The 22,164-nt window shown below is 42.3% G+C and overlaps 2 protein-coding genes across 2 annotated transcripts in view; both read right to left on the minus strand.

Moving 5' to 3' along the window:
- cpamd8 (C3 and PZP like alpha-2-macroglobulin domain containing 8) overlaps window positions 1-16,754 on the minus strand; it is a 51,715-nt gene extending 34,961 nt beyond the window's left edge. The window contains exons 1-20 of the mRNA XM_050055211.1: window positions 15,897-16,754; window positions 13,519-13,670; window positions 12,971-12,993; window positions 12,166-12,331; window positions 11,782-11,834; window positions 11,162-11,179; window positions 10,497-10,551; window positions 10,178-10,291; window positions 9,735-9,819; window positions 9,429-9,537; window positions 8,942-9,169; window positions 8,631-8,801; window positions 8,388-8,516; window positions 8,065-8,263; window positions 7,701-7,885; window positions 5,677-5,826; window positions 5,407-5,568; window positions 5,158-5,300; window positions 4,353-4,415; window positions 3,008-3,239 (exon numbers count right to left, since the gene is read on the minus strand). Coding sequence (XP_049911168.1) covers window positions 3,008-3,239; window positions 4,353-4,415; window positions 5,158-5,300; window positions 5,407-5,568; window positions 5,677-5,826; window positions 7,701-7,885; window positions 8,065-8,263; window positions 8,388-8,516; window positions 8,631-8,801; window positions 8,942-9,169; window positions 9,429-9,537; window positions 9,735-9,819; window positions 10,178-10,291; window positions 10,497-10,551; window positions 11,162-11,179; window positions 11,782-11,834; window positions 12,166-12,331; window positions 12,971-12,993; window positions 13,519-13,670; window positions 15,897-15,982 — 2,523 coding nt within the window. The 5' untranslated portion in view covers window positions 15,983-16,754. The remainder of the gene's footprint in view (window positions 1-3,007; window positions 3,240-4,352; window positions 4,416-5,157; window positions 5,301-5,406; window positions 5,569-5,676; window positions 5,827-7,700; window positions 7,886-8,064; window positions 8,264-8,387; window positions 8,517-8,630; window positions 8,802-8,941; window positions 9,170-9,428; window positions 9,538-9,734; window positions 9,820-10,177; window positions 10,292-10,496; window positions 10,552-11,161; window positions 11,180-11,781; window positions 11,835-12,165; window positions 12,332-12,970; window positions 12,994-13,518; window positions 13,671-15,896) is intronic.
- A 130-nt stretch (window positions 16,755-16,884) lies between these two features.
- On the minus strand, window positions 16,885-21,593 carry sac3d1 (SAC3 domain containing 1). The gene is given in 5 exon segments (XM_050055219.1): window positions 16,885-18,439; window positions 18,652-18,934; window positions 19,526-19,943; window positions 21,491-21,524; window positions 21,527-21,593. Coding segments are annotated over 5 exon segments (1,254 nt in total). The 5' UTR covers window positions 21,579-21,593; the 3' UTR covers window positions 16,885-17,972.
- Between the last annotated feature and the right edge of the window lie 571 nt (window positions 21,594-22,164).

Consider the following 22,164-nt stretch of genomic DNA (forward strand, 5'->3'; position numbering starts at 1 on the left):
TGCTGTGGCGGACATCAAAGGAAGGGCTACTCTGGTTTGTATATTCACCTAACATGACATCAGGGCAGCACACGCACAGGCCATTTAACAGGCTCATCTGCAAACATCATGATGTCATCTGTGTGGAGTGCAGGATGGACCCATTTAAGGCCAAGACAGAGCTTAGAGGGCTATCCAAAGTGAGCGCTAAAACATACTTCTGGGCTAATCTCATAATTTCACATTACAAATTTGTGCTTCCTTTGGCCACCATTTCCAGTCCCTCCGTACCCCCGGGCCTACCTATAGCATCTACAGCTATTCCATAACAAGCCTTGTCTCATTCATCACATTGTTTTGACATCCCACCTGCTCTGCTACATGCAGACATAAAAAACCTTAAAGGGCAATCACAGTAGTTTGCATGTTTTAGCCAATCACCTGTAAAGCACATCATGTGTTTTCCAGCACCTGGAAGTTGCTTTGTGTCCTCTCTGTGATCCACTGTCTTCATTTCAAACACCTCTACTTGTTTGAAACCGAGGATAGAACGTGTACTACACTGTTCAGATTGTAAAGACCACATAGAAAATTTTGTAATATTGGGTTGTATAAAACCACTAACTTGACTTTCTTGCTTTAGAGACAGTCTCTGGTACCTTCTCATGTCTTTACATTGCAAAAATCAACTTGCTGAGACAAAACACTTGCTTGAAACGATATACAGTATCAGAGAACACCTTTTTTGCTGTCATTTGTTTGTTTAGCAGTTATTATATTTTTAATACTTATTATATTATACAATTTCCCCACAGTTTCTGACAGTAATTCCTAATATTACAATTTTTCCTAACAAAAAGCCGTGGATGACAAAGGATTTTAAACTCCTGCGAAGGCTTGAAACACTGCTCTCTGGTCTGGTGACAGCCAGGGTGAACCTGAGGAAGGGCATGAGGGATGCTAAAGCAGCCTACAAGCAAAGGATCACAAGCACCGCAAGATTTATAAGTCTCCACCCCAAAGCGATAACAATACTGAACTCTGAACTGAAGCGAACCCACTAAAACACATTAAAGTTATTTTTCTTAAGTGCAGTAACTTATTTTATGTGCAATAATTTTCTTTAAATCCCATTTTAACTGCATACATTGGCAATGGGTGTATGGTATCTACAACTGTGTAGAATGTGAGTGGAATGGGGACATTTATTTATTTCTTTTTATTACTTTTTTGTTACTTATGCTTGTGTCTGAGCCCTGTCTTTGAGTGCACCTGGATAAAGAAAATCAGGCAATTAATTTATCTGTGATCTGGACTTGTTAAAGTGGCAGAAAATGGACGAAATAACAGTTACTCTGCCACACAAAGTGGGTGCCACTGCATCTTGGGATGCCTCGAGGATGGGCCAAGGGTGCCTCAAGATTTATCACAAAATTGTTCATTTATTGTGCGTCATTAAAGTTTGACAACCTTAAAAAATGGCAATATTTACATTAAGCATGTTTTATGTAAGGTTTTCAAACGTATTAAGACAGAAGAAAAAAAGCAATTAATATAAAAATTACTGTATCACCAGAGTTGGGGTGCTCGTGGTGCCATGATGAAAACATTTCTTTGAAGAGGTTCTCTGAAAACTTTCAGAAACCACTGAATTAATTAATTGAACATAATTCATCAATTTAAGTTAATTCAAGTTATAAGACAATGAGCCCACTAGCTTCTTTAGCTAGCAGTAGTATCGGCGCTGGCTGATGATGCTGACTGAAACTCCACAAAAACACAACAGCCTCTTGTGAGCACAATGCATTGTCACAAAACCCTACTTTTAGTTCATTGGAGTGTAATGAACCCCAACTGCCTGCAATAAGACACAAAAACATTAAAAGCTTACATTAGTGCCTGTGGTAGAAAATATTTAAGACTTTTGTCAATTAAATCTAAGACATTAATACCTTCTAAAGCCCAGTACACACTGTGTGATTCTGGGCTCTTCCAGATGAAAGATGACTAACGTGAAAGAAATGTGGCTCTAAAACCGTGGTCCTACTATGCTGCACAGTGAGAGAGGTGCAGGGTTGGCTGTTATCACTGTCTTGCAATCAAAGACAGCCTGGCATAAAATTCTGACAGTGTCAGAAATTTGGGATGACCATCTCACTGTGTGCCTGCTGTTACAACCTCCATCTACTAACCAACCAATAGAAATGCAGCATGAAATGACGCACTGGCCCTAAACCCAAACAAACAGACAGATAGCAGCTCGTCATGGAGGCAAAAAGTGCTTAAAGAAATGTGTGGGATTCCGGCAAAGAGATAAACCCTGTCAAGTTGGCAGCAGAGGCCTTGCCTGTATGATGTGTCCTCCATTTCTTACCATTACCACGTGAAGAAGGACAAAGCATGGAAGGAAACAGAGATGGAGTTAGCACACACTGTAGTATAACGTGCTCACAAAACTTCAGGTTATTTAATAATGTGACCCTCTATGTTGTGGTTCACAGTTGGAGAAGTAATAACCTGTGCAGCATTGTTGCGCACTCAGTATGGGACGTTATTGCTCATACGTGGTAGCTTACGATTCAGTAGGCACTGTCATCGTACCGTATGCATTGTACAAGTTTATGAGATCCATGTCGCACAGTGTAGCTTGCATTAAACATGTAAGATTCTAAAATCTCACAGTCTGTAGGAGGCTTAAGGCCTATTGTTTTTAGGAAACTGAATTCGAAGCTCTTCTTTTGACTTTCAAGACCCGCAGATACTATGGAAATCCTATTTTCCAACCATCCTTTAACACCCTGTAACATGCACACAATTTTGTAGGTAATGGGCTAAAGCATGAGTACGGACCTTTAACCTTGGTCCCTGAAAAGAAGTGGCATCGTCATCTTCAAAAATATGTTCAAGATAAATAGTGTGATATTTGTACTTTGTGAGGCGATGCTGATGAGCCTTACTGTACATATATGCTGCACTGTGGAAACCTAACTTGTTTCCTGTCTGTCTGCCCTCTCGTTCATCATCTTACCTCAGAGCAGGTTGGCAGGTAGTTGTAGACAGTCAGAGGAACTTTAGTCTGCTCCCCTCTGATTAAGCTGTAGGGCAAGGTGAAGTCAACAAAGAAGGGCTTGAAGGTACGAAGCTCCGCTGTCTTTGCTAAGCCCAGCCCCTTCTCCTCTGACAGGCCAACAGCTTCTGTCACCCACGTGGTGATCGAATCCGGCACATCCAGTCGCAGCTCAGCTTCCCCGGTTTCAGAGCTGTAAATGACACACGATGAGATACAACTTGAGTGGCGCACTTAGTTGGAGAGCGAATAAAAAAGATTTTTAGCATCCTTTCATGGTTTTATACAACACAAGCTATAAAAAGGCACAGACTACAAGGACACGCTTGATGAATCACTGTAGATCACTTTTATGTTCGCAGCACCTGTGTCAACACCAACAGCTGCACCAATGTAACTACAGCAAACACTCTCAAACGGATAGGTGTGAGGGGCAGTCAGGTGTTGACCCGATCTGTTTCTTTGACTGAAACAGGCTGAGATCATTATTGGCAACGCATATTTAATGTTGGTCTTGGCAAAGTGTCGCAGGGCATAATAAACTTGAAAAACTCCATGTACGCCCTTCCTTTTGATCAAAGTTGCCCAAAATCCACTTTAATAGACTTTTAAGGGAAATCAGAGCGCTGGACTTCACAGGAAATTAGGCAGAGCTGAAGTCCCATCCAAAGGAATCAAGCATATGGAAATCTATGGGCAGTTCATTTATATTGGCTGAAAATGAATGGAAGGAGCTGTTGAGAAAGTGACAGTCCGTTCCAAGATCGCCCAATTTAAATGAGGCACATTCACACCCAGAGGGGGGAAATGCTGGAGTGATGGAACATCAGGCTCGACTCGCACCTTTCCTTTCCTCCCTCCATCCTTTCTTCTCATGTCCATCTCTCATCTTCGCTTTCACCTTTTCCAGCAAGCCCTTTATTATCCCAACTTCCCTTCTTCTCCTTTCTTATGCTTCCTACCTGTATCATTCTCTTCACACCTACTTTTTCCTTTCCCCTTCTCTATCTACCCTGCTATCATCTCCTCTTAGAGTAAAACTGTCTTTCCTTTTGTCCTGTCTGTTTCATCCCCACACGTTTTTCTATGTTTGCTTCTCTCTTCTCCTCCCCTCTCCCTTTCATTTCTCTGTGCTTCTAAATGCTTTAGATTTTGACAAAATCCCACATAAGTATAGACAGTCTGGTGCACCTGATATTTCTAGCCACATGCATGTAACATACACACACACAAACAGCACACTCCACTCACACACACACACACACACACACACACAAGTGAAATATTTATACAAAGATTTAAATACCTGACGTTGAGGCAGTGCCACACCCAAGTCTCTGGGAAAAATGTACGCCTGCGCTTCTCCGCTCTGCAACCAAAACACAAGCTGACATCAATAAAAGGTTTCAGCTGCTCACAATAAAACAACACCATAATTGGAAAATGTTTTATTCTGAATTCCACACTGACAATCTCTCAGTCACGTCATGTTGTTTAATGTTCATCACCAGGATGAGAAGTATTCGTGGCATTAAGGAATGCAGACATAAAATATGGACAAACCAACAAAACTAATTTCTTTTGTCATGTTTTTCTCTTTCTTGTCTATTACTCATTTCGGAGACCTTATTCAACCCAGGCATAACAAATACTGAAATGCGTATTACGAGGATATAATTCCAGGGAGCATTAAGTCATTATTGTTTTCTCATGGCTTTGCTTTCAAATTTATTGTTTTCAGCAAAGTGGATGCCTAAGTAACTGTGTGTGGTCCAGTCAAAGACCATGGGAGATTTTTATCAATAACTTGTTGTCTGCCATGCGGCATTAAGGAGAGTGGAAAAAGTACAGAGGTAATTCATAAAGTAATACATTCAAATACAGGGACTCTTAATGGTTACAGAGACCATCCTTACTGCGAAAGCTGCGAAAGGCTGTGGTTTTAACTTGCTTTACTGACTTTCAGATGAAATATAATGGACTTTCTAAGCTATATATCAGTTAAGAACATTTTTTAAAGAGCCACACCACAGCTGGAATAGAGCAGCACATTTCCAGAGTTCAGAGTGGCTAGATGATGTCCAGAGATGGCATCAGCAGCAGCTCCTTACCTGGTGGTGGGACGAGAGTGCATGGCAGCCACTAAGGTGGAGGTGTGCGGCTGGAAGGCGGGAACGGCCTCGTCTGTGTACATGCCTCCACTCTGCCGGTGGTTTAAACTCACCATATCTGTCATCACAACCAGCCCTGTTTCCTGTGTTAAACATACAGAGAAATAAAAACACACACACGATGATGATTAATATTTTTTTATCCCTGTACTATTACTGTGGGCTCTTTAACTAAGTGTGTCTTCTCACTGAGAAAGCGAAGCGGGCGTCTTTGGTGATGTCCCAGTGCCATGGGAAGACAGAGGAGCGCCTGCGTCTCTTTGATGACAGCCCCGGCCACCAGAAGTGTCCGTCATCTTTAGGAATGCCGAATGCATCCGAAACGTCAAAATCTGCCAGCTCTTTGAACACCTGCCCAGAGGAAACACATTCATTTACTTGTTTTAAGAAAAACAGATTGGGCCACATTTTAAGATGGACAAAATGGTATTGAAATATCAATGTAAATATAGAACTGACCTTGTCTGGACTGAGCTGGAAGTCAGGCTTTAGAAGATAAAGGCTCTTATCCACAGTGGCCACACACACGCAGGAGCCTTTTTCTCCCCGGATGTGCAGGGTCACAGGGTCCCCTGGCATGGACTCATTAGTTGACAAAGAAACAGACACCTGCAAACCAACACACACAGTTTAACAGGTGAAATGCTGACCACAGCATGAGCATTTTTATGGGCCAGCATGCATTAACACTAGGGCTGGCATGATATCAGATTTTATCATATAACATAATTATCATGACCAAAGAATTCACAATAACAATATTATCGTGTTATCCATGGAAAATTTAAATAAATAAATAACAATAATAACAATGGTGTCAGTGAAATTCATCTAACTTTGTTTATTTTGTGTTTTGTGTCTGTTTTTGGCAAATGAATATCACTCAAAATACGAGTGTAGTGGAGTTGGACAGAGACTCTGTAACCATAACTGTACAAAAGTGTACAAAAGATCCATTACATTTAATGGATGATGAAAAGGCACCAGAGAACGTAAAGAAACGGGAATTATTTTAGAGTTGCTGACTTATTTACACAATATTATCACATCTGTATTATAACAATTATATCAATATCTTATTTTTTAAATATCATGGCTATATGGTATATCGCAACACCCCTAATTTATACAACAAGTTTAAATTTTGGTCCACAATGTTTTGCATTATACCTCAACCAATCGGCAGCCCAGTTGGCAGTAGGGATGCAACTTGTGATTATTTTAGTTATATATTAATCTACTGATAAATTTCAGATTCACCAATGAATTATTGAGTCTATAACACATCAAATAGTGAAAAATTCCAGTTTGGAGCCAAATGTGACATTTTTTAATTGCTTGTATTTTTTGACTACCAGAACAAAACTTGTACAACACAAAGATAAAAACTAATCATCACATTTGAAAAGCTGCAACCAGCGACTGACATTTTTCCTAATGAAAGACATGAAACTACAAATCAGTTATTAAATTTGTTGTTGATTAATTTTTTGTTGATTCTCTGATTTATCAACTGACTAAATGTTTCTGCAACAGTTGGCAGTGTTGTTATTCAGTAGCAATTTTTGTATCATGTACTGTAGAAGAATATCTATAGTGTTAAATAGTGAGATGTGGTGGGAAACACGAGGACACAGAGTGGAAAACTACAGGCTTTGAAAGAGGGAGGGATGGTGAGAGTCGGCCATAAACTTTCACACATCAAAACTATTTTTTCAGCAGCGCGCAGTCACAAATTAGCCCCGTTAATCGGTTCCGCTGCCCTCCTTTCACCACTCCGTAACCTGTCATCCTCTGCTGTCACGACCCCACTCATCTGCCTGCGGGCTGCATGGCCTCTGTCTCATCATGCCCTCACGCCCCCCCCTCCTCCTCTGACACACACTCACTCACACACACACACACACACTCACTCACACACACACACACACACACACACACAGAGTGTTGTAATGGCATACCAGGGAGCTGTAAATACTTCAGGGAGTTAACTCCACCTAATGCAGGCAGGAACTGGGGAGCTCTCCCAGGCCAACACAGCTGTTTGTTTACAGACATTACGCTGTGGACAGAGCTGGTGCATGGATACTTGGACTCAGCTCTGAAATGTATACAGACTTTTTCCAGGATTTATTAATTATTACATAATAAATCTATTTTTATAATAACTAATTCATATCCAGCATCAATGTTTGGGCAAGAAACTTACCCTCAGTTATCACAAGTTTCATATCTTCACGTGTGTTATTGAAGGGTAATAAAGTTTATTACGGATCAAATGCTTTTCTCTGGATAATTTTAAGTTTATAAAGAGAACTTTATCTACTATATTTTCATCACGTTGTTGTGAATAATCCTGTTATAAATGATATACCACTATAAAGCCCTTCTGTGGGTAGTAAACCAATGGATAGACGAAAGCAGAGGCCTCACACTGTTTTTACAATGTACATTGAAGCCTCATGTTTAAAGATAATGCAAACCTGGTTCTCAAAGTCGGGCTGGATAGGAATTTGCAAACTGTCCGTGACTCCTTCGCCGTTTTCCCTCACGTAGTAGACCAGCAGACGGCTGAGTGGTGCCATGCTGTGGCTAACAGGGAAGCGTAGATATGACACGCAGCTGTCCATCTCGACCTGGGAGGACGAGGAGGAGGAGCCTGCGACACCTGGCAGAGTGATGGCAAAGGGGGTGACACAGTCTTCATAAAGACATAGTGGCACTCTGATGTTAAAGACATCTGTGATAAAGATGCTGCAACACTGTATGTTATCCATTAAAACAAACAGACAGGAGAATGACAGGGAGTAGGGATTTTTATAATCCAGGGGATAAGGACATACTCACCAGAGGCAGAAGGAGGCAGGTGGGTGGTGTGAATGTTCTTATCAAAGGTGACTGTTGCCCTTTTTCCTCGATGTGAGGTTGTCAGGTTGGCTGGTTGTTGGCCTGATAGGATGATGTTCCCCCTGGATGCCACCTCGTAGTGTAGAGTGAAGTTACACGGACAGGTGGATTTCAGAGCAACCTCAGCTTCTTGGCCGACCTACGCACACAGAAAGATGCAAGCACTATTACATTATTTTTTTTAAAAATGATCCAAAATGAGGTTTGAATCATTTATGCTGAATATAACAGGTAATTTATACTGACAAGAAGGCAGCACTGACCTTGAGTGGGGCAATGGGGCTCTGAATCTGGATGTGACACCTGCTGGGAGAGTACCAACTACTTATCGACAGGTAGCTGGGCAGGTACTGGTCTCCTACTGTCTTGCCATCAATGGACGTCACCTTGGTCTATGCCAAACATAAAAATAAAAAGCTTTCATAAGATCTGCTTAAAATGCCCTTTTCACTACACCCTGTTTATATCACCTAACATTAGAAACTACTGCTACAACAACTACTGACCTCTAGCCAGACATACTGGGCAGCAGTGGGGATGGAGGGGATCTCAAAGGTGGCCTGGCCGTCCTTAGAGATCAGCTCGCTGGTGTAGACATTGTCCTTGGGGGTCAGCTCTGCCTTGACACGCACCTTCACCCCATCAGCTGGGCTCCCATCCGGGTAGGTCACTTCAATCTACAGGGAAAGTGTTACACAGTAGGTATGAAAATATAGCAGACATGTTAAATACTAACCAATAACAGCTACAGCTAATATCTATAGCTATCAACTGACAAATAATACAGTGGTTGTGTGTCTACATTTTGTTTCCTTACCTTCCCTTTGTAAGGCAAACCAGGCTTGAACTGTTTGCGTGTGTCCTTGGAGTACTTGATGTCGATGAGCTGTTTATGGACGGGTGTCGAATCATCAAATGTAGTTTGCCTGCTCCCATCTATGCTGGTCACTGACGCCCAAATGCTCACAGTACCCCTGAAGTGATCGGCTACATCCAAGGGCATCATGTCTTTGACGCACAGGCTGAAGTTTGCAGAGCCTTTGATCTGAGGACAGGAAAGGAGTCATCTAGTGTTGTGAACGTGTGGAGCATCATTCTAGGGCCAGGGTTTGGATCACACATAATAATAATTATGTACAATGTATGCATGATAATAATAGTATTAACAGAATTCAGCCACAACTAACAATTAAGACAACACAATCAACAATCTCATGTCAATACCAGCCTTGAATATGCTATTGAATTTATAAACTGAAGCATTAACACAAAATATCGGCTGACCAGGGAGTAAATAAACTGACCTCCATGGTTTTAATCACAGGATGGCCCATCTCATGACGGTAGTAGCCCACTCCATTCACTGTCATGTTCACTGTCAACTTCCCTGTCACCGGTTTCCCAAAGGTATACCTGTACAACATTGACATGTCAGACCTCTACATCTACAAGGCACCCAAGGTCAGTGAATCAGGAAACAAAATCACAAATGATGAATGTACAAAACCAAAGCTACATGTAATACCATTTTATAGGTGGTGAGCCAGACAAAAGTCCCCCTCACAAAAGATGAGTGGCACCTTTGTTTGATATATTCTATAGTGACGTACCTGGCCCTGACGGTAGCTTGCTCACATGAGCTCAGATCACGAATGTAGTGAGGTGGATCAATCACCAACTCAAACTTGGGCATCACTGTGAGGGAGGTGACAGAATATTATTTTAGTTACATATTCTACTTCTCTTAGTATTTTTTTTTTGTTGTATTATGTCTTGTTCTCTTTATGAGTGGCTTGCTGCATAAAATAACATTACTCTACTACAGCTCTCATTGCAGTTGAGTGTCTTCTTGTCTTTAAAGATCAGAATCATGTGAAATACATCTCTAAAACACTAAATAACGATTTTAAAGTTTAATTTGCTTCACAAAGACATGTGCAATATCAACATATCACAAGTATAAATAATACAAGAAAGAACTGCGGGGCAATTAACTCTACAGAGCACTCTTGATAAACAATGCTATCAGTCTTTTGTATGTGCTGGGTCTCACCATATTTCTGCACTTCAAACGATTTATTATAGGTGTGGCCCTGCACCTCCACAAAGATAAACCACTCTCCAAACACGGGCTGGTCAGACAGAGGGAAACTCATGTTCACAACGCCTACAGGACGGAGAAATATAGTTAACACCTTCATGCACGTATATACGTACAATCATATACACTCCTGATATGACAACTACAGAGTAGATAGGATTATGACTAAAATGGCGGAAACTAAGTACAAATAACACCAAGTGAAACACTGAAATGAAATCTAAAGGCTGCACAATGACGGTGCAAATAAGCTGCAGAAGGTGTTGCTCACCACAGCAGACAGATTTTAGGCTTTTCCACTGGACCATCCTGGATCCTCTTGGATCCTGAGAGATCAAATTAGAAGTTCAGAAACCAGTGTTAAGACTAAACAGTTCACATTTAAGTGCTGACCTCCTGCATGCTAGTCATTCATTACACAGTGGCATGTCATATATTATTGTTGAGTCAGGTCTAACAGCTCCTGAACTGAACTTGACCCAGAGACCTGCCTCTGACCACTGTCAACATACTCTTACAACTTTTCCTCAGGTGATACATGAGCTGCAGGTGAGAGAGTAGTAAAAAAAAACATCTATGTGCTTGTCACTAGCTGTAAGTCATGCACAGGCTTCCCGAAGCTTCTTATGAAGTAGCAGCTTGTTATTTGCCCTACAAACATCTTGAGATCTGAGAAGAGAGACAATAAATGAGCAAGGGAAGTAAGAACGAGAGGGGGAGACACACAGTGTGTGTGGGGTTGTGGAAGGACTGATAAAGACAAAACCAACAGACGAGAAGAGAAGAGGTTCCTTTCATGTTGTTTATCCTTGTACTGTTCCAAAGAGCACCCTGTTATCTAGGTGAGCTGCCCTGACTTCTGCTCTGTAATCTCCGACCAAGCTGGGAACTAAAATTGCCACTGTCCCCTGGGTGGTCCCGCCAGCCTCCACTCACCAAAACATACGCCTCAATCTGGAACAAAAAAAAAAATGGAAAGAAAAAAAGAGAAAGACAAGAAGAAGACGTTATGAATTAGACACAAACTGTAAATCCTAGAGAGGATCCTAAGCCTCTTCCCAACGCTTCTCCCCGCTCGTTTCTTATCCAACAATCATCCATCTGTGAAAGTGAGCATTGCCCTGTACCAGCGGCAGACCTTTATAGCTGCAAACATCAATAAACCGTCTGTCTGCACAGTTGCACAGTATATTTGGAGCCATTGCTAACATTCCAAGAGAAATGACTCTAGCTTGGCTCCTGTAAATAGGTAACTGTACATTTCTCTGCACTCACAGAAGACCAGGTTTCTCCTCTTAATTCTAGCAATCACACATGGAAAAGTGCTAAATATTATGTCATTCTATTGCTGATGTGATATGGGTAAGATGAAAACAGAATTTGTATGTTTTTTTTGCAACACAGATTTGACCACAACTTCTATTCATTCTGACTGAAGACTGTTACTCAATTCTTCATGGTTTGTTTGCCTGGTTACCGTGAGTAGTGCGCAATGTTTTCAATGTTTTTTGCTGCATGTCTTTATTGGCTTTAAGATGACATAAACTTTGAATTACCTTGTCATTTACTGGCCTCAGGTCTGGTGTGACTTTGTAGACATTGATGAACACTAAAGACAGAGAAAGAAACACAATATTGAGAAGAAAAGGCGGGTCTGCACCTTCAAGCATATGAACATTAACTAGTATTCCTGTTAGGATCAATGAATCTGTGGCCCACCAAATTCTAAAATATTGCTGCCTGACCAAATTGATTAAATAACTGAATTATTTTGTTGGATAAAAATGATAGATCGCAAACAGAAAACAGCACAACACCTATAAGGGTCCATCGTTGTGATGATTTTCAATCAACCAAGTTTTATTCTATGACAAAACCCTAAAAAATGAGCCTCAATTCTCTGCATAACTGATTAACTACCAGGTGCACTATGAGGGAACCTTTATGTTTGGGTTTGTAGACGGGCTTGTCAGTCTGGATGAAGACAGCTGTGCCCTTGCTCTCCACTGTGACAGTGGTGAAGTTGTGGAAGATGTAGCCTCCCTCTGTGAGGTGACGGTTCCCCCACACCTTTAGATGGGCCTGGCCTCTTAGCCCAGTGGGAATCTAGTGGCATAAACACACACAAAAACACACAAACAAAGAGGATCAGGGCTGGATTTATCACAAGTAAATTAGGTTATTAGGGGGAGGATTGATGTGTTTACTATTGGTTGCTGTACACAATTCACCTTGATTCAACTTTTTAAATATATTTTTATGGAGCAAAAGCTACAGCACAACAAAAGAACTACATCTAAACACCAGAGGAAGATGCCAAGCTATAACACAGCACACTACACATGACTGTATTTCACGAGAATGAGGGTGGAGGTTACAGGGAGGGGAGAGAGCGAGAGAGACAGAAGGGAAGAATCGAGTTGTGTATACTAGATTGATCTATTCCAGCCTTCGGGGGCGGCGGACCATACATGCACGTCAACAGCTGTTGCATATTATATTGAGGCTGTTACCTTATTCCCAATGAATGAGCAGAGACAGATGTTGCATTACAAATAATGTTAGTGTTGATTTGCATGTTGCCTGAGGAATGTGCACACAACGGACAAGGGGCTCTCACTACTGTGCAGCTGTCACCGCTAAACAGTGCCGTGCATTTTAAACATCTCTGGAAAGCAGCATGCATGTTACTGTAGGACACGTCTGAGGAAACAAATGCGAGCTACAGAACACAGTTAGACTCACCTTTAGTTTGATGGTGCCTTTATCTGAAATAGAAACAGAGCATTTTCATATACTTACATCTCATCTCTGAAATCTGTATAACATCTGTATAACACAATAATATCCAGCAGTTTTGAGAGCTACTACATTGTGGTTGTGTTTGCCTGAATGTGTTCACCCTGGGTTCACAGGAAATCCAGCTGCAGCCTGTCTCGATGCCACTCTGAGGTAGAGCAAGCACCATCTATTAATGGTGCTGTCAAACAAATCACACACTGTATACACGAAGCGGCTGGTGGGATGGGCTCAGCTGATGCCTCCAATCAAAGATAACATCTATAAAAACCGTAGCTGGTCAGGAGCACACAGTGAGGGCAGAGGTCAACCAGGCTCACGTTGCGTGTGTGTGTTCTTCAACCTATGTTTTTATCAGCACTGCCCACCTGTGTGATGTCTACATCCTTTGGATACATCCCATAAAGGGGGTGTCCCATAGCTCAACTTGTTAGTGCAAGTTTGCTCTCTGAAAGTGATGCATTGTGCCAGTGTAACCTTAGCTTTGTTCTCACCGAGCACTGAGCCGTGGCTGTGGGCAACCGTCTGTCCCTTCACCGTCAGCTGCACCTGGACGCGTGTTTCTGCTTTTGCATTGAAGATGGTTACGCTCACGCTCTCCTCCACGCCTGCTCGAAACACTGAAGGTGCGGCGACCAAATAACCCCTGAGAGAAGAGCGGGAGAGCAAGGTGGAGGAAGGGGAGATGAAGCAAAGGGGAAGGAGGGAGGTGAGGTGAGGAGAGCAGAGGGCATGAAAGTACACAGAGCAGGAGAAAAAGTTGAAGTGGCATAACAGAGGGAGAGGTGGTGGCAGGAGATAAAGTAGAGGTCAGAGGTCAGACAACAAACAGACATGTGGAGGTTAATTTACGCTGTGTATGAACAGATATGAATCACATCACTGCTCCACTTTAAGGTGGATTCAGGCACTGATACCACTTACCATTATTGTTTTATAGTGAATATATTACAGTGCTGCCCACAGGTGAACCAAAGCATAAATTCATGTTTCTCTCGCCGTTTCTCGTTGCCTCCCTGACCCACACGCACGCAACGAAACACACATACAAACAGGGACATTCCACATGGATCTGTGCAGCGAGATCAGGTTTAATTGCGATGGTTACCAGGGACGGAGTACCTGTTGGCCAATGAGCTTTCCGCTCTGGCATTCTCTTTGGGTGGTCTGGCACCTCTGACAGAACCTTGGCGTCTGTTTTGAAAAAATAACGACTGAGATTCCACACGGTCACTCTGACATTTAATTGAGGGAAGGAGCCTGTCACAGAGGTCACAGAGCAAAGGTCACTCTTTGATGCTTATCGACAGTCTGTAAAAAAAAAAAAAAAAAAAAGGCCCAATTTAAGTTTTATTTGGATGAAAGAATATGCCATCTGGCGCTGAGGGGGTTTTATCTCTCAGGTGACAAAGACAGAATAATAGGTGCTCTTGTTAGCGTGGTCCTGCTTGACTTCATCAGGGACTATGTTAGGGGCGTGTAGAGCAGTTGATGAAAGCATCCACCAAATGATGTGTTTGTTTGGGTATCAAAAGGTAACTTGATTTGAGAAAAGCAGACCCAGTCCTATGTTGACTATTCCAGCCACATGTGGCAGACTATGTAGCTCCTGACCCAGTCATCCCAACTCTAATTTTTAAGGCAAATAGGCCCGTTCACCACCTGAAAACTTTACTGAAGATCACACAAATTAGGAGTGAGCAAAGCCTCGAGCACAAACCCAATTGCATGCCTGAGAGAAGGATCAGGTGGTTGGCATTACGGCACTACGGCATTACAGCCGGAGGCAACTCCAGTTCCTGAGAGAGAAAGTCATGAGAAAATCCCCTGGAAAATAAGGCTTCGGGAGAAGGAAGATAATACGAGGAAATTGACTCTGCGCGTTTGATCTACAGTGAGTTTAACCAGCTCTTGGATGAGCCCGGATCAGGTGGTGGAGACCATGCTTATTTCAGTCACATGGCCTGATGTACTCAAGTTCTCATTGTTTTTGCCCAACTTTTGTCCTCAGCTGAGCGCTGGTTGGTGCCTGAGAGGGATTTGTGAAGGTGAAGTCTTTAACAGTCCGTTCTTTTTAGTTCAGTCACATGGTCATAGGTTCTTAGTCTTTTTTGCTTTTTGCCCAAATTTCACCCTCAGCTGAGCTGTTTAATACGTGACAAAGATTTAAGCTCTCTTTTGTAAATCAAGCCTGCACTGGCAGTAATTTCGGTTAATTCACTACACAGAGCCGCACTCAATCCCTCCCCCCTTGGACAACCTGGAGGAACTGTTTACAACTCTTTACTATTAACACAGCTCTCAAGGTCAGGATTAAGCTTGCAGGCAGCTGACAGCAGCCTGACTGATGGCAGCAAGGAGACAAAAGTCAGTTTTACCTCTTTTTCCTCTGGGTCTGGACGAATAAACTGAGTAAAATAGGCTTCTATTAAACCAATGAACTTAAATAATTGTCATTATCTTAATGGGCATGAGAAAAGCTCTGCCATCACAACAAAATCAGAGAGGCTGCCTCTTAGTATATCACCTCGTAACTGCTCAAAGGTCCAGCAACTAAAGAGTGAATGAAAAACATGAATGGCAAAGGGTTGTGTGATAGTACAATGTCGTCATCAGTAATGACATAAAATCACATATTCACAAACAATATGACAATCTCACAGATAAGGACATGTTGCTTATGCAGTAAATATGATAAACAATGATCAAGACGCTTGCTGCACATATTTGAATTGAAAGGCTGGTGTTGCAATGAACACAAACACAGTTCTGTATATAACAATTCCCAATTGAGAGCATCGGAAATGCTTGTAGTGAGGTTAAAGCACCGCACTACACTTCAAAGACAACACATGCAACACAGGCTACTTACTGTCTTTCTTGTGCATAACTTGAGCTCACGTTGCAGATGAACAAAGTCCATGAAAGACTCAAAGCTGTCAGAGACAACCGCAACATTTTGGCCCCAGTAACCGAGATAAAGCTGGATATCGGCTCTTCCTTCTGAAGGAGTTTCAAGATCTTCCACCTCTGATGAAAAGTTAAATGAAATGTTAACAGTCTGTATCTACAGCTCTCTCAGTCTATCTATCCATTGATGTTGATTGGAGTGATAGGTGTGCAGAGCTTCGTCCGGAACCAAATATCAACTTTTTGTAATCATCCCACTTCGCCAAATCCAGTTCCAAGCAAATCGTGGAGTTTTTTTTTCCTTTTAGAGCCCCGAGTACACGGACAGTCCTCTCCCATGTGCCTTCACCCGCCCCGGTTCCGTTCTCTCATATTTCAGCATTACAAATTGTGAGCGTCCTCCCACTTGAGCGAGCAGAAATGTCAGTGTAAAGAAATGTTTGACATGTAAAATCCGTGCAACTGTTGCTTCCCCGATAGTTCCTGGTGATCTCTTTCAAGTCGGTGGATCTTTTTTTTTTTTTCTCTCCCTCTGCTCCTACAGCAGCGACTGAGGAGGCGATCGGCGTCAGGCTGCGCTTCATTCACTTCAATAGCGCCTCTCACTTCTGTGCTGCGAGAGCATGACTAACCCCAGTGTAAGGAGCGGCACGGAGCCTGCTGCTCAAACCACCATAAATTACCTGCACATTTTACATACTTGGATCTCAGCTGACATCTCAGAGGATTCACCAGTCACAACTAGTTCACTTTGGGTTGGAAAACATTACAGGATTGCTCAATAGGAAAACAGTTTTTAAAAAAACCCAAACAAACACTTGAAGCACAATTATCCAAATTGCAGTCAGTTGTTTTTGTACTTCTTGGAGTACGTTGATGCCCTCTACAGATATCTGCTGCCCTCCAGTGGCAGATGAGCTCAAATGCAATTGAAATAAAAAACCAAGGCATTCCTCTTATACGAAATATTTATTTACAGCTTCTGAGGTACTGCATTGGTGAGAATAAATGAACACTGATGCACAGTAGATTGTCCAGTAGGTTTCCTGAAATGCCTCACAAAAACATACAGCATTAACATCACATTTAAACCCTTAAATGTAACCAGTAAAGAGTAACAACATTAAAGTAATTCACATTTTGAAGGAATACTTACCCACAAAATGACCATTCGTAAATTAGACTGTCATGTTGTGTTAACCTTTAATTTGTTAAGAAATCTTTTTCTTGCATGCCTCCATGGAAAACGGTGAACATAATGATTTATTGATTGATTGATTGGGGACCACCTTTAACAGAAAACTATATTAAAGCATCAGTTAACAAAATCTCCTGCAGTATAATCCAAAGCTCATTAACCAGTTGTATGCTCAGTATTTCCCAAACACATGCATTTTTTACTAAAAATCCTTAGTATTACAGTCTAACTTAGAAGAGAGCATAGACATGTTTCACTTTGTTATTTTTAAATACTCCGTTTTAGCAAAAATATGTGTGTTTGGGACATACTGAGCATACGACTACATAAATGAGAACTGGATTATACTACACTTGTGGGAGTGTTTGTAAACGGACGTTTTGATGTTGTTAAAAGTTGAACGTGGTACCGTCAATCAAAAAGCTTTATATTCTGAGTTTTCTGTGAGGGCATGCAAGAAAAGCACAGTTTTCTTCACAATTTCAAGGTAACACGGTATGACTAACTGATACACAAATGGTCATTTTGTGGGTGAAGTATTCCTTTACAGTAATTCAGGCACCTGGAGTTCAGCGTCTCTCAAGTGGAGCATGGCAGACCAATGGCTCAGCAAACACAAGCCCTGACCCTTATGTTGAACATGTATGAGAGAAGGAAACACTGAGACTCAAATGCAAAGGATAACAAGAAAAGAAAGGTGAAAGCACTGCTAAGGTGTGCTTAAAAATACACTTTAAATCCCTGCTTGTGGCACTGATGTCCCTGTGCAGAAACAGGAGCAAACATGAATGCCAATCAACCAACACATCAGTTGTATAATTGATTTAATCCTTTTATTTCTCAAGAGCATCCGTGAATGATGTTCTCGACAGTGAGGTCTCTCTGTTTCTCAGCCACTATGTTGTGGTACAGTTTGCAGTGGAGTTTTCCTTGTTCAGGCTCAGTGAAAGCAGCCTTGGAGAATACTATTTGGTTGTCCCGGTTAACCTCCACTCCGTACTCCTGACAGAGTCGGGCTGTGAGTGATGTGTCTAAGAACAAGAGCTGACCCAGTCCATGAAGAGGAAAGCGACAGTTGCGACTGTTGTATCCGTGGCTGTATATTAGCAGCAGATCTCTACGACATGTCATCAGGTGACGGTGCAGAGCACAGCTCTGCAGGAAGTTCAACCTCTGGGCCAATCGGAGCAAACGTATGGGGTTCCGCTCCAGAAAAGCTCGGTTTATGGAAAGTGCAAGTGTGATGGCAGGAGAGCTGCGAAGTCGCTCAGAGAGCTCCATGATGTGCTGTGTGGCACGAGCTGAACCTGGGGGAGACAGGGAAAAAAAAGAGAGCAAGCATGAAGAAATGATCCTGATCATGGCACATAAAGAAACACCTTACTTTACTTTATAATTTAGTCAGAGGACTGCTGAAGACAGATCTCTGCATCAATAGCCTGCATACGCAATTGATATGATGCTTAACCACACATGCAAATCAAAAACCTGCATGAAACAATAAAAAACAGTGACCAACCCAAGTTGTACAGCAGACCAAGAGCCTGGAACTCTTCCTGGTTGGGATGTGGCCCTGTTTCAGTTGCATAGCAGTCCAACAGCCAGCTCAGATTCTCCTGTAGGTGTGTGTCGTTAATGCATGGGTCGTAGAGCCGCAGGGGCTCACCACAAAGCCGATAAGAGGCGTAGATCAGGAACCGCACTGTTCGCTCTAAAATGGCCACACAGTTCTCCCCAGACACCCTCTGGATGATCATGTCCTGCTTCACGCCACGCAATCGATCAAAGACAAAGCCGTACACCTGTAGGGCAAGATAAATGTGTTATTATATGTTGTGAAGATTTTTTTCTATGTACTCATAATTGCAGCTTTAATATTACAGAATTATTACTGGGCTATGACAAATATGCCACATCAGAATCAAAGTTACTAGCTTCGGCCGAGATCCTTAAATTCTGATGTTTCATTTTAGTTTTTCTGCAAAAGATATTTACAAAAATGAAATGGCCAATGGTCGCTGAAAGTTTTTCCAGTTTGTCAGGCACCATAACACACAGCTTGTGCTATGTAAAGAAAGTGCTGCAGTTTGTGTTCAAAAGCCAAATATTTAGTCACTGCTATATGCTCATTTTTATGTCTTTTTGGTACTTTAAAGAACAGTTTGTTAGACACATGAGGTTTTGGAGGATGTTTACATGAAGCTGTGTTGGCTTAGTGCCTGTGTGCATACTAGTGAAGTCAAGCGTAACCAATGTTTTAACTGCCATTAGGGATGTGTAGATGATGCTAAAAGTTACAATTCTAAGTGACCAATCCCCTTAATATACAAGTTAGTTTTTCTTGACTACACTCTAACAATAGTAGAAACAGTGACTGGAGAAACATTACTAGCCTCAGTCCAGGGATGCAGGTGAGGGGAGGCAGCGATATCATCAATAAGGTAATGCACAGTTTTCAGCAGCACAGCAGGTGGACGGAGGTCAGTGGGGATTGTGGAGTCTTTCCCAGCTGCTGGTCTGGAATACTCTTTGACAGCACGCAAGGGGTCTCCCTTGGGCTGTCGATCTCTTTCTGTGCCTGCCAACATCTCAAAATGGTGAAGGCGGTACTGTGCCTCACGGGCCCGCAGCTCACGAGCAGGGCACATGGTTTGGCAGGTTCCCCTGGGCACGGTCTCTTTCCCATGCTGCTCGCATCTCTCATCCTCCTCCACCTCTCTCCCCCTTGCTTTGACATGGCCTCGCCATTGCTCTTCACTCCTCTGTCTCCATTGTCCTCCTGCTGATGCACCCCTTCTCTGAGGGTGAGAGCTGAGTGAAAGAAACAGGTTGTTCACTGAAAATGTAGTCCCATAGGAATCAGATATAAGTATACACAGTAACAGCTTGTTTTCTTGTGTGGTGGCCCTCATTGACATCTGACAACAACCTGTAACGACTGACACATAACCGCTATACTGATCAGCCACAACATTAAAACAGCTGGCAGGCGAAATGGATAACATTGATCATCTCATTACAATGCAATGTTCTCCTTGGGTCCTGGCATTCATGTGGATGCTACTTGACACACACCACCCACCTAAAACACTGGTGCACACAAAGTAACCCCCCTTATGGCATCAGCACTCCCCAGTGGCAGAGCTCAAGGTGTCGACGTGGCCTACAGATTCCCCAGATCCAAATCCAGTCGAGCATCTGTGGGACGTGCCGATACCTCACCTCTGCCTTGCAATCCACAAGACTCTGCCACCCACATCCTGGTGCCAGACACCACAGGACACCCTACAGACGTCCTGTGTCCATGCCTCACCAGGTCAGAGAACCCCACCGCAAATCAGACTTGACTAAAACCTCTCATGGCATGTAAAAAGGACTTCTGATGTACCAGCTCATCCCATAAGTGCTCAATAGGATTGGGATCTGGGGAATTTGGAGACCAGGTCGACGCCTTGAGCTCTTTGTGGAGTTCACATCAGGGGGTGCCATTGCTATGAGGGGGTAAAGATGGTCTGCAACTGTGTTTGGGTGAGTGGTGTATGTAAAGTGGCATTCATATGCATACCAGGACACAAGGTTTCTTGGCAGTACATTGCATTGCAATGAGATTATCAACGTTCTTCACTTAAACGGTCAGTGGTTTTTAAGTTGTGGCTAATCAGTGTATGTTTAACTGTACTCAGTTCTTATCTAAGTGGCTGTGGCTACCCTTTTCCCCTGTAGTTCTACATTTATTTGTGCAACACACCTGACTTAAAAGCTACCGCTGTCTTACGTTATGCAGAGTGCACAATGCTATATTACTTTCCACCTTCTATTGCTTTTCCCCCTCCTTCTTAAGTCATTGATTGACAAAACAAGAGGCATTCAACTTATGAACGTACCACCACCTACCAGTGTTTGAGTTAAGTTTGGGTTTACGTTAGGTGTTTTTGTCCTTACAAACTTTGTAACAGAACTGAATCTGTAATGGACAACCCGTTAGCAAACGGTTTAAACAAAGATATCATGTTAGCTCTATCCGAAACCTTTGTTTTCGCCGTCTTTTCTAAAGCGACAGAACAAAGCACAAAATAGCAACGTTTCACCAGTTAGTAGCTGGTAACTACTGTAACGTTACCGTACTGGTAGCTGTAAGAAGCTACTGGTAACTGTACGAATTCACCAGGCGGCAGTTGTTAGCTTGCTCCGTCAGTTAGCTAGCTAACAACGACAGATATCGCGCGAATGGCGTCTCTACTATCGAAGAATAGTCATGTTAGATGAACCAAACTGTCAAGATACGATAGAAAACTTGGCTAGGGATGTAATTTTCTGGGAAATGGTTAATAAATGTGAAATAAACTCCGTGTACTCACATGCGACGAGGCGCTCTCCTCCGGTTCATTGGTCCTTCAGAAAAGACCGCTCGTCACTTTCCAGCATCAGCCAATAAAAATGCGTCATCGTTGTTTTGATGCAACGTCACATCCGGAGTTGGACACAATACTTTACACACAGTGAAAAGGCACGGCCCTTGACTTCAGTTATACATATTGTACTACGTGTCTTTAACCATTTCCAAACATGTAAAAAAACAAACCACAGTTTGGGCCTCTCCTGTTAAATTCACTTGTAAAACACACGGGACAGACAGCAGAATTCATTCATAAAACTGGACTTCAAACTTCTACATTAAATCGTTATCAACGAATTTGAGAGTTTTCTCTTATCAAGCAAACACAAATCTAACATGTATTTAAACTTGTCCATGCCCCCCAACTCTGCTCACATACTTATTTCCCCAGAACCAAGACTCCTTATATATCCTCCTAAGACCTCAGCTTCGGTTCTGGTCTGCATTTTTAATGTCTCTGAGCTGTTTGGCATCAGTAGGACCTGATAAGTATGAAAAACTAAACACTGTCTTTGAAAAGGAAGTAGTTTGGGAGAAAAACAAAGATATATGAGGAAGGTGGGTTTCTTTTTTATGGTTACAGTGTGTAATAAAATATAAAACAGTTTATTTAAATGTCTGAATGTTGTTGTGCAA

Source organism: Epinephelus moara, chromosome 10, assembly GCF_006386435.1.
Source record: "Epinephelus moara isolate mb chromosome 10, YSFRI_EMoa_1.0, whole genome shotgun sequence".
Taxonomy (NCBI): Eukaryota; Metazoa; Chordata; class Actinopteri; order Perciformes; family Serranidae; genus Epinephelus; species Epinephelus moara.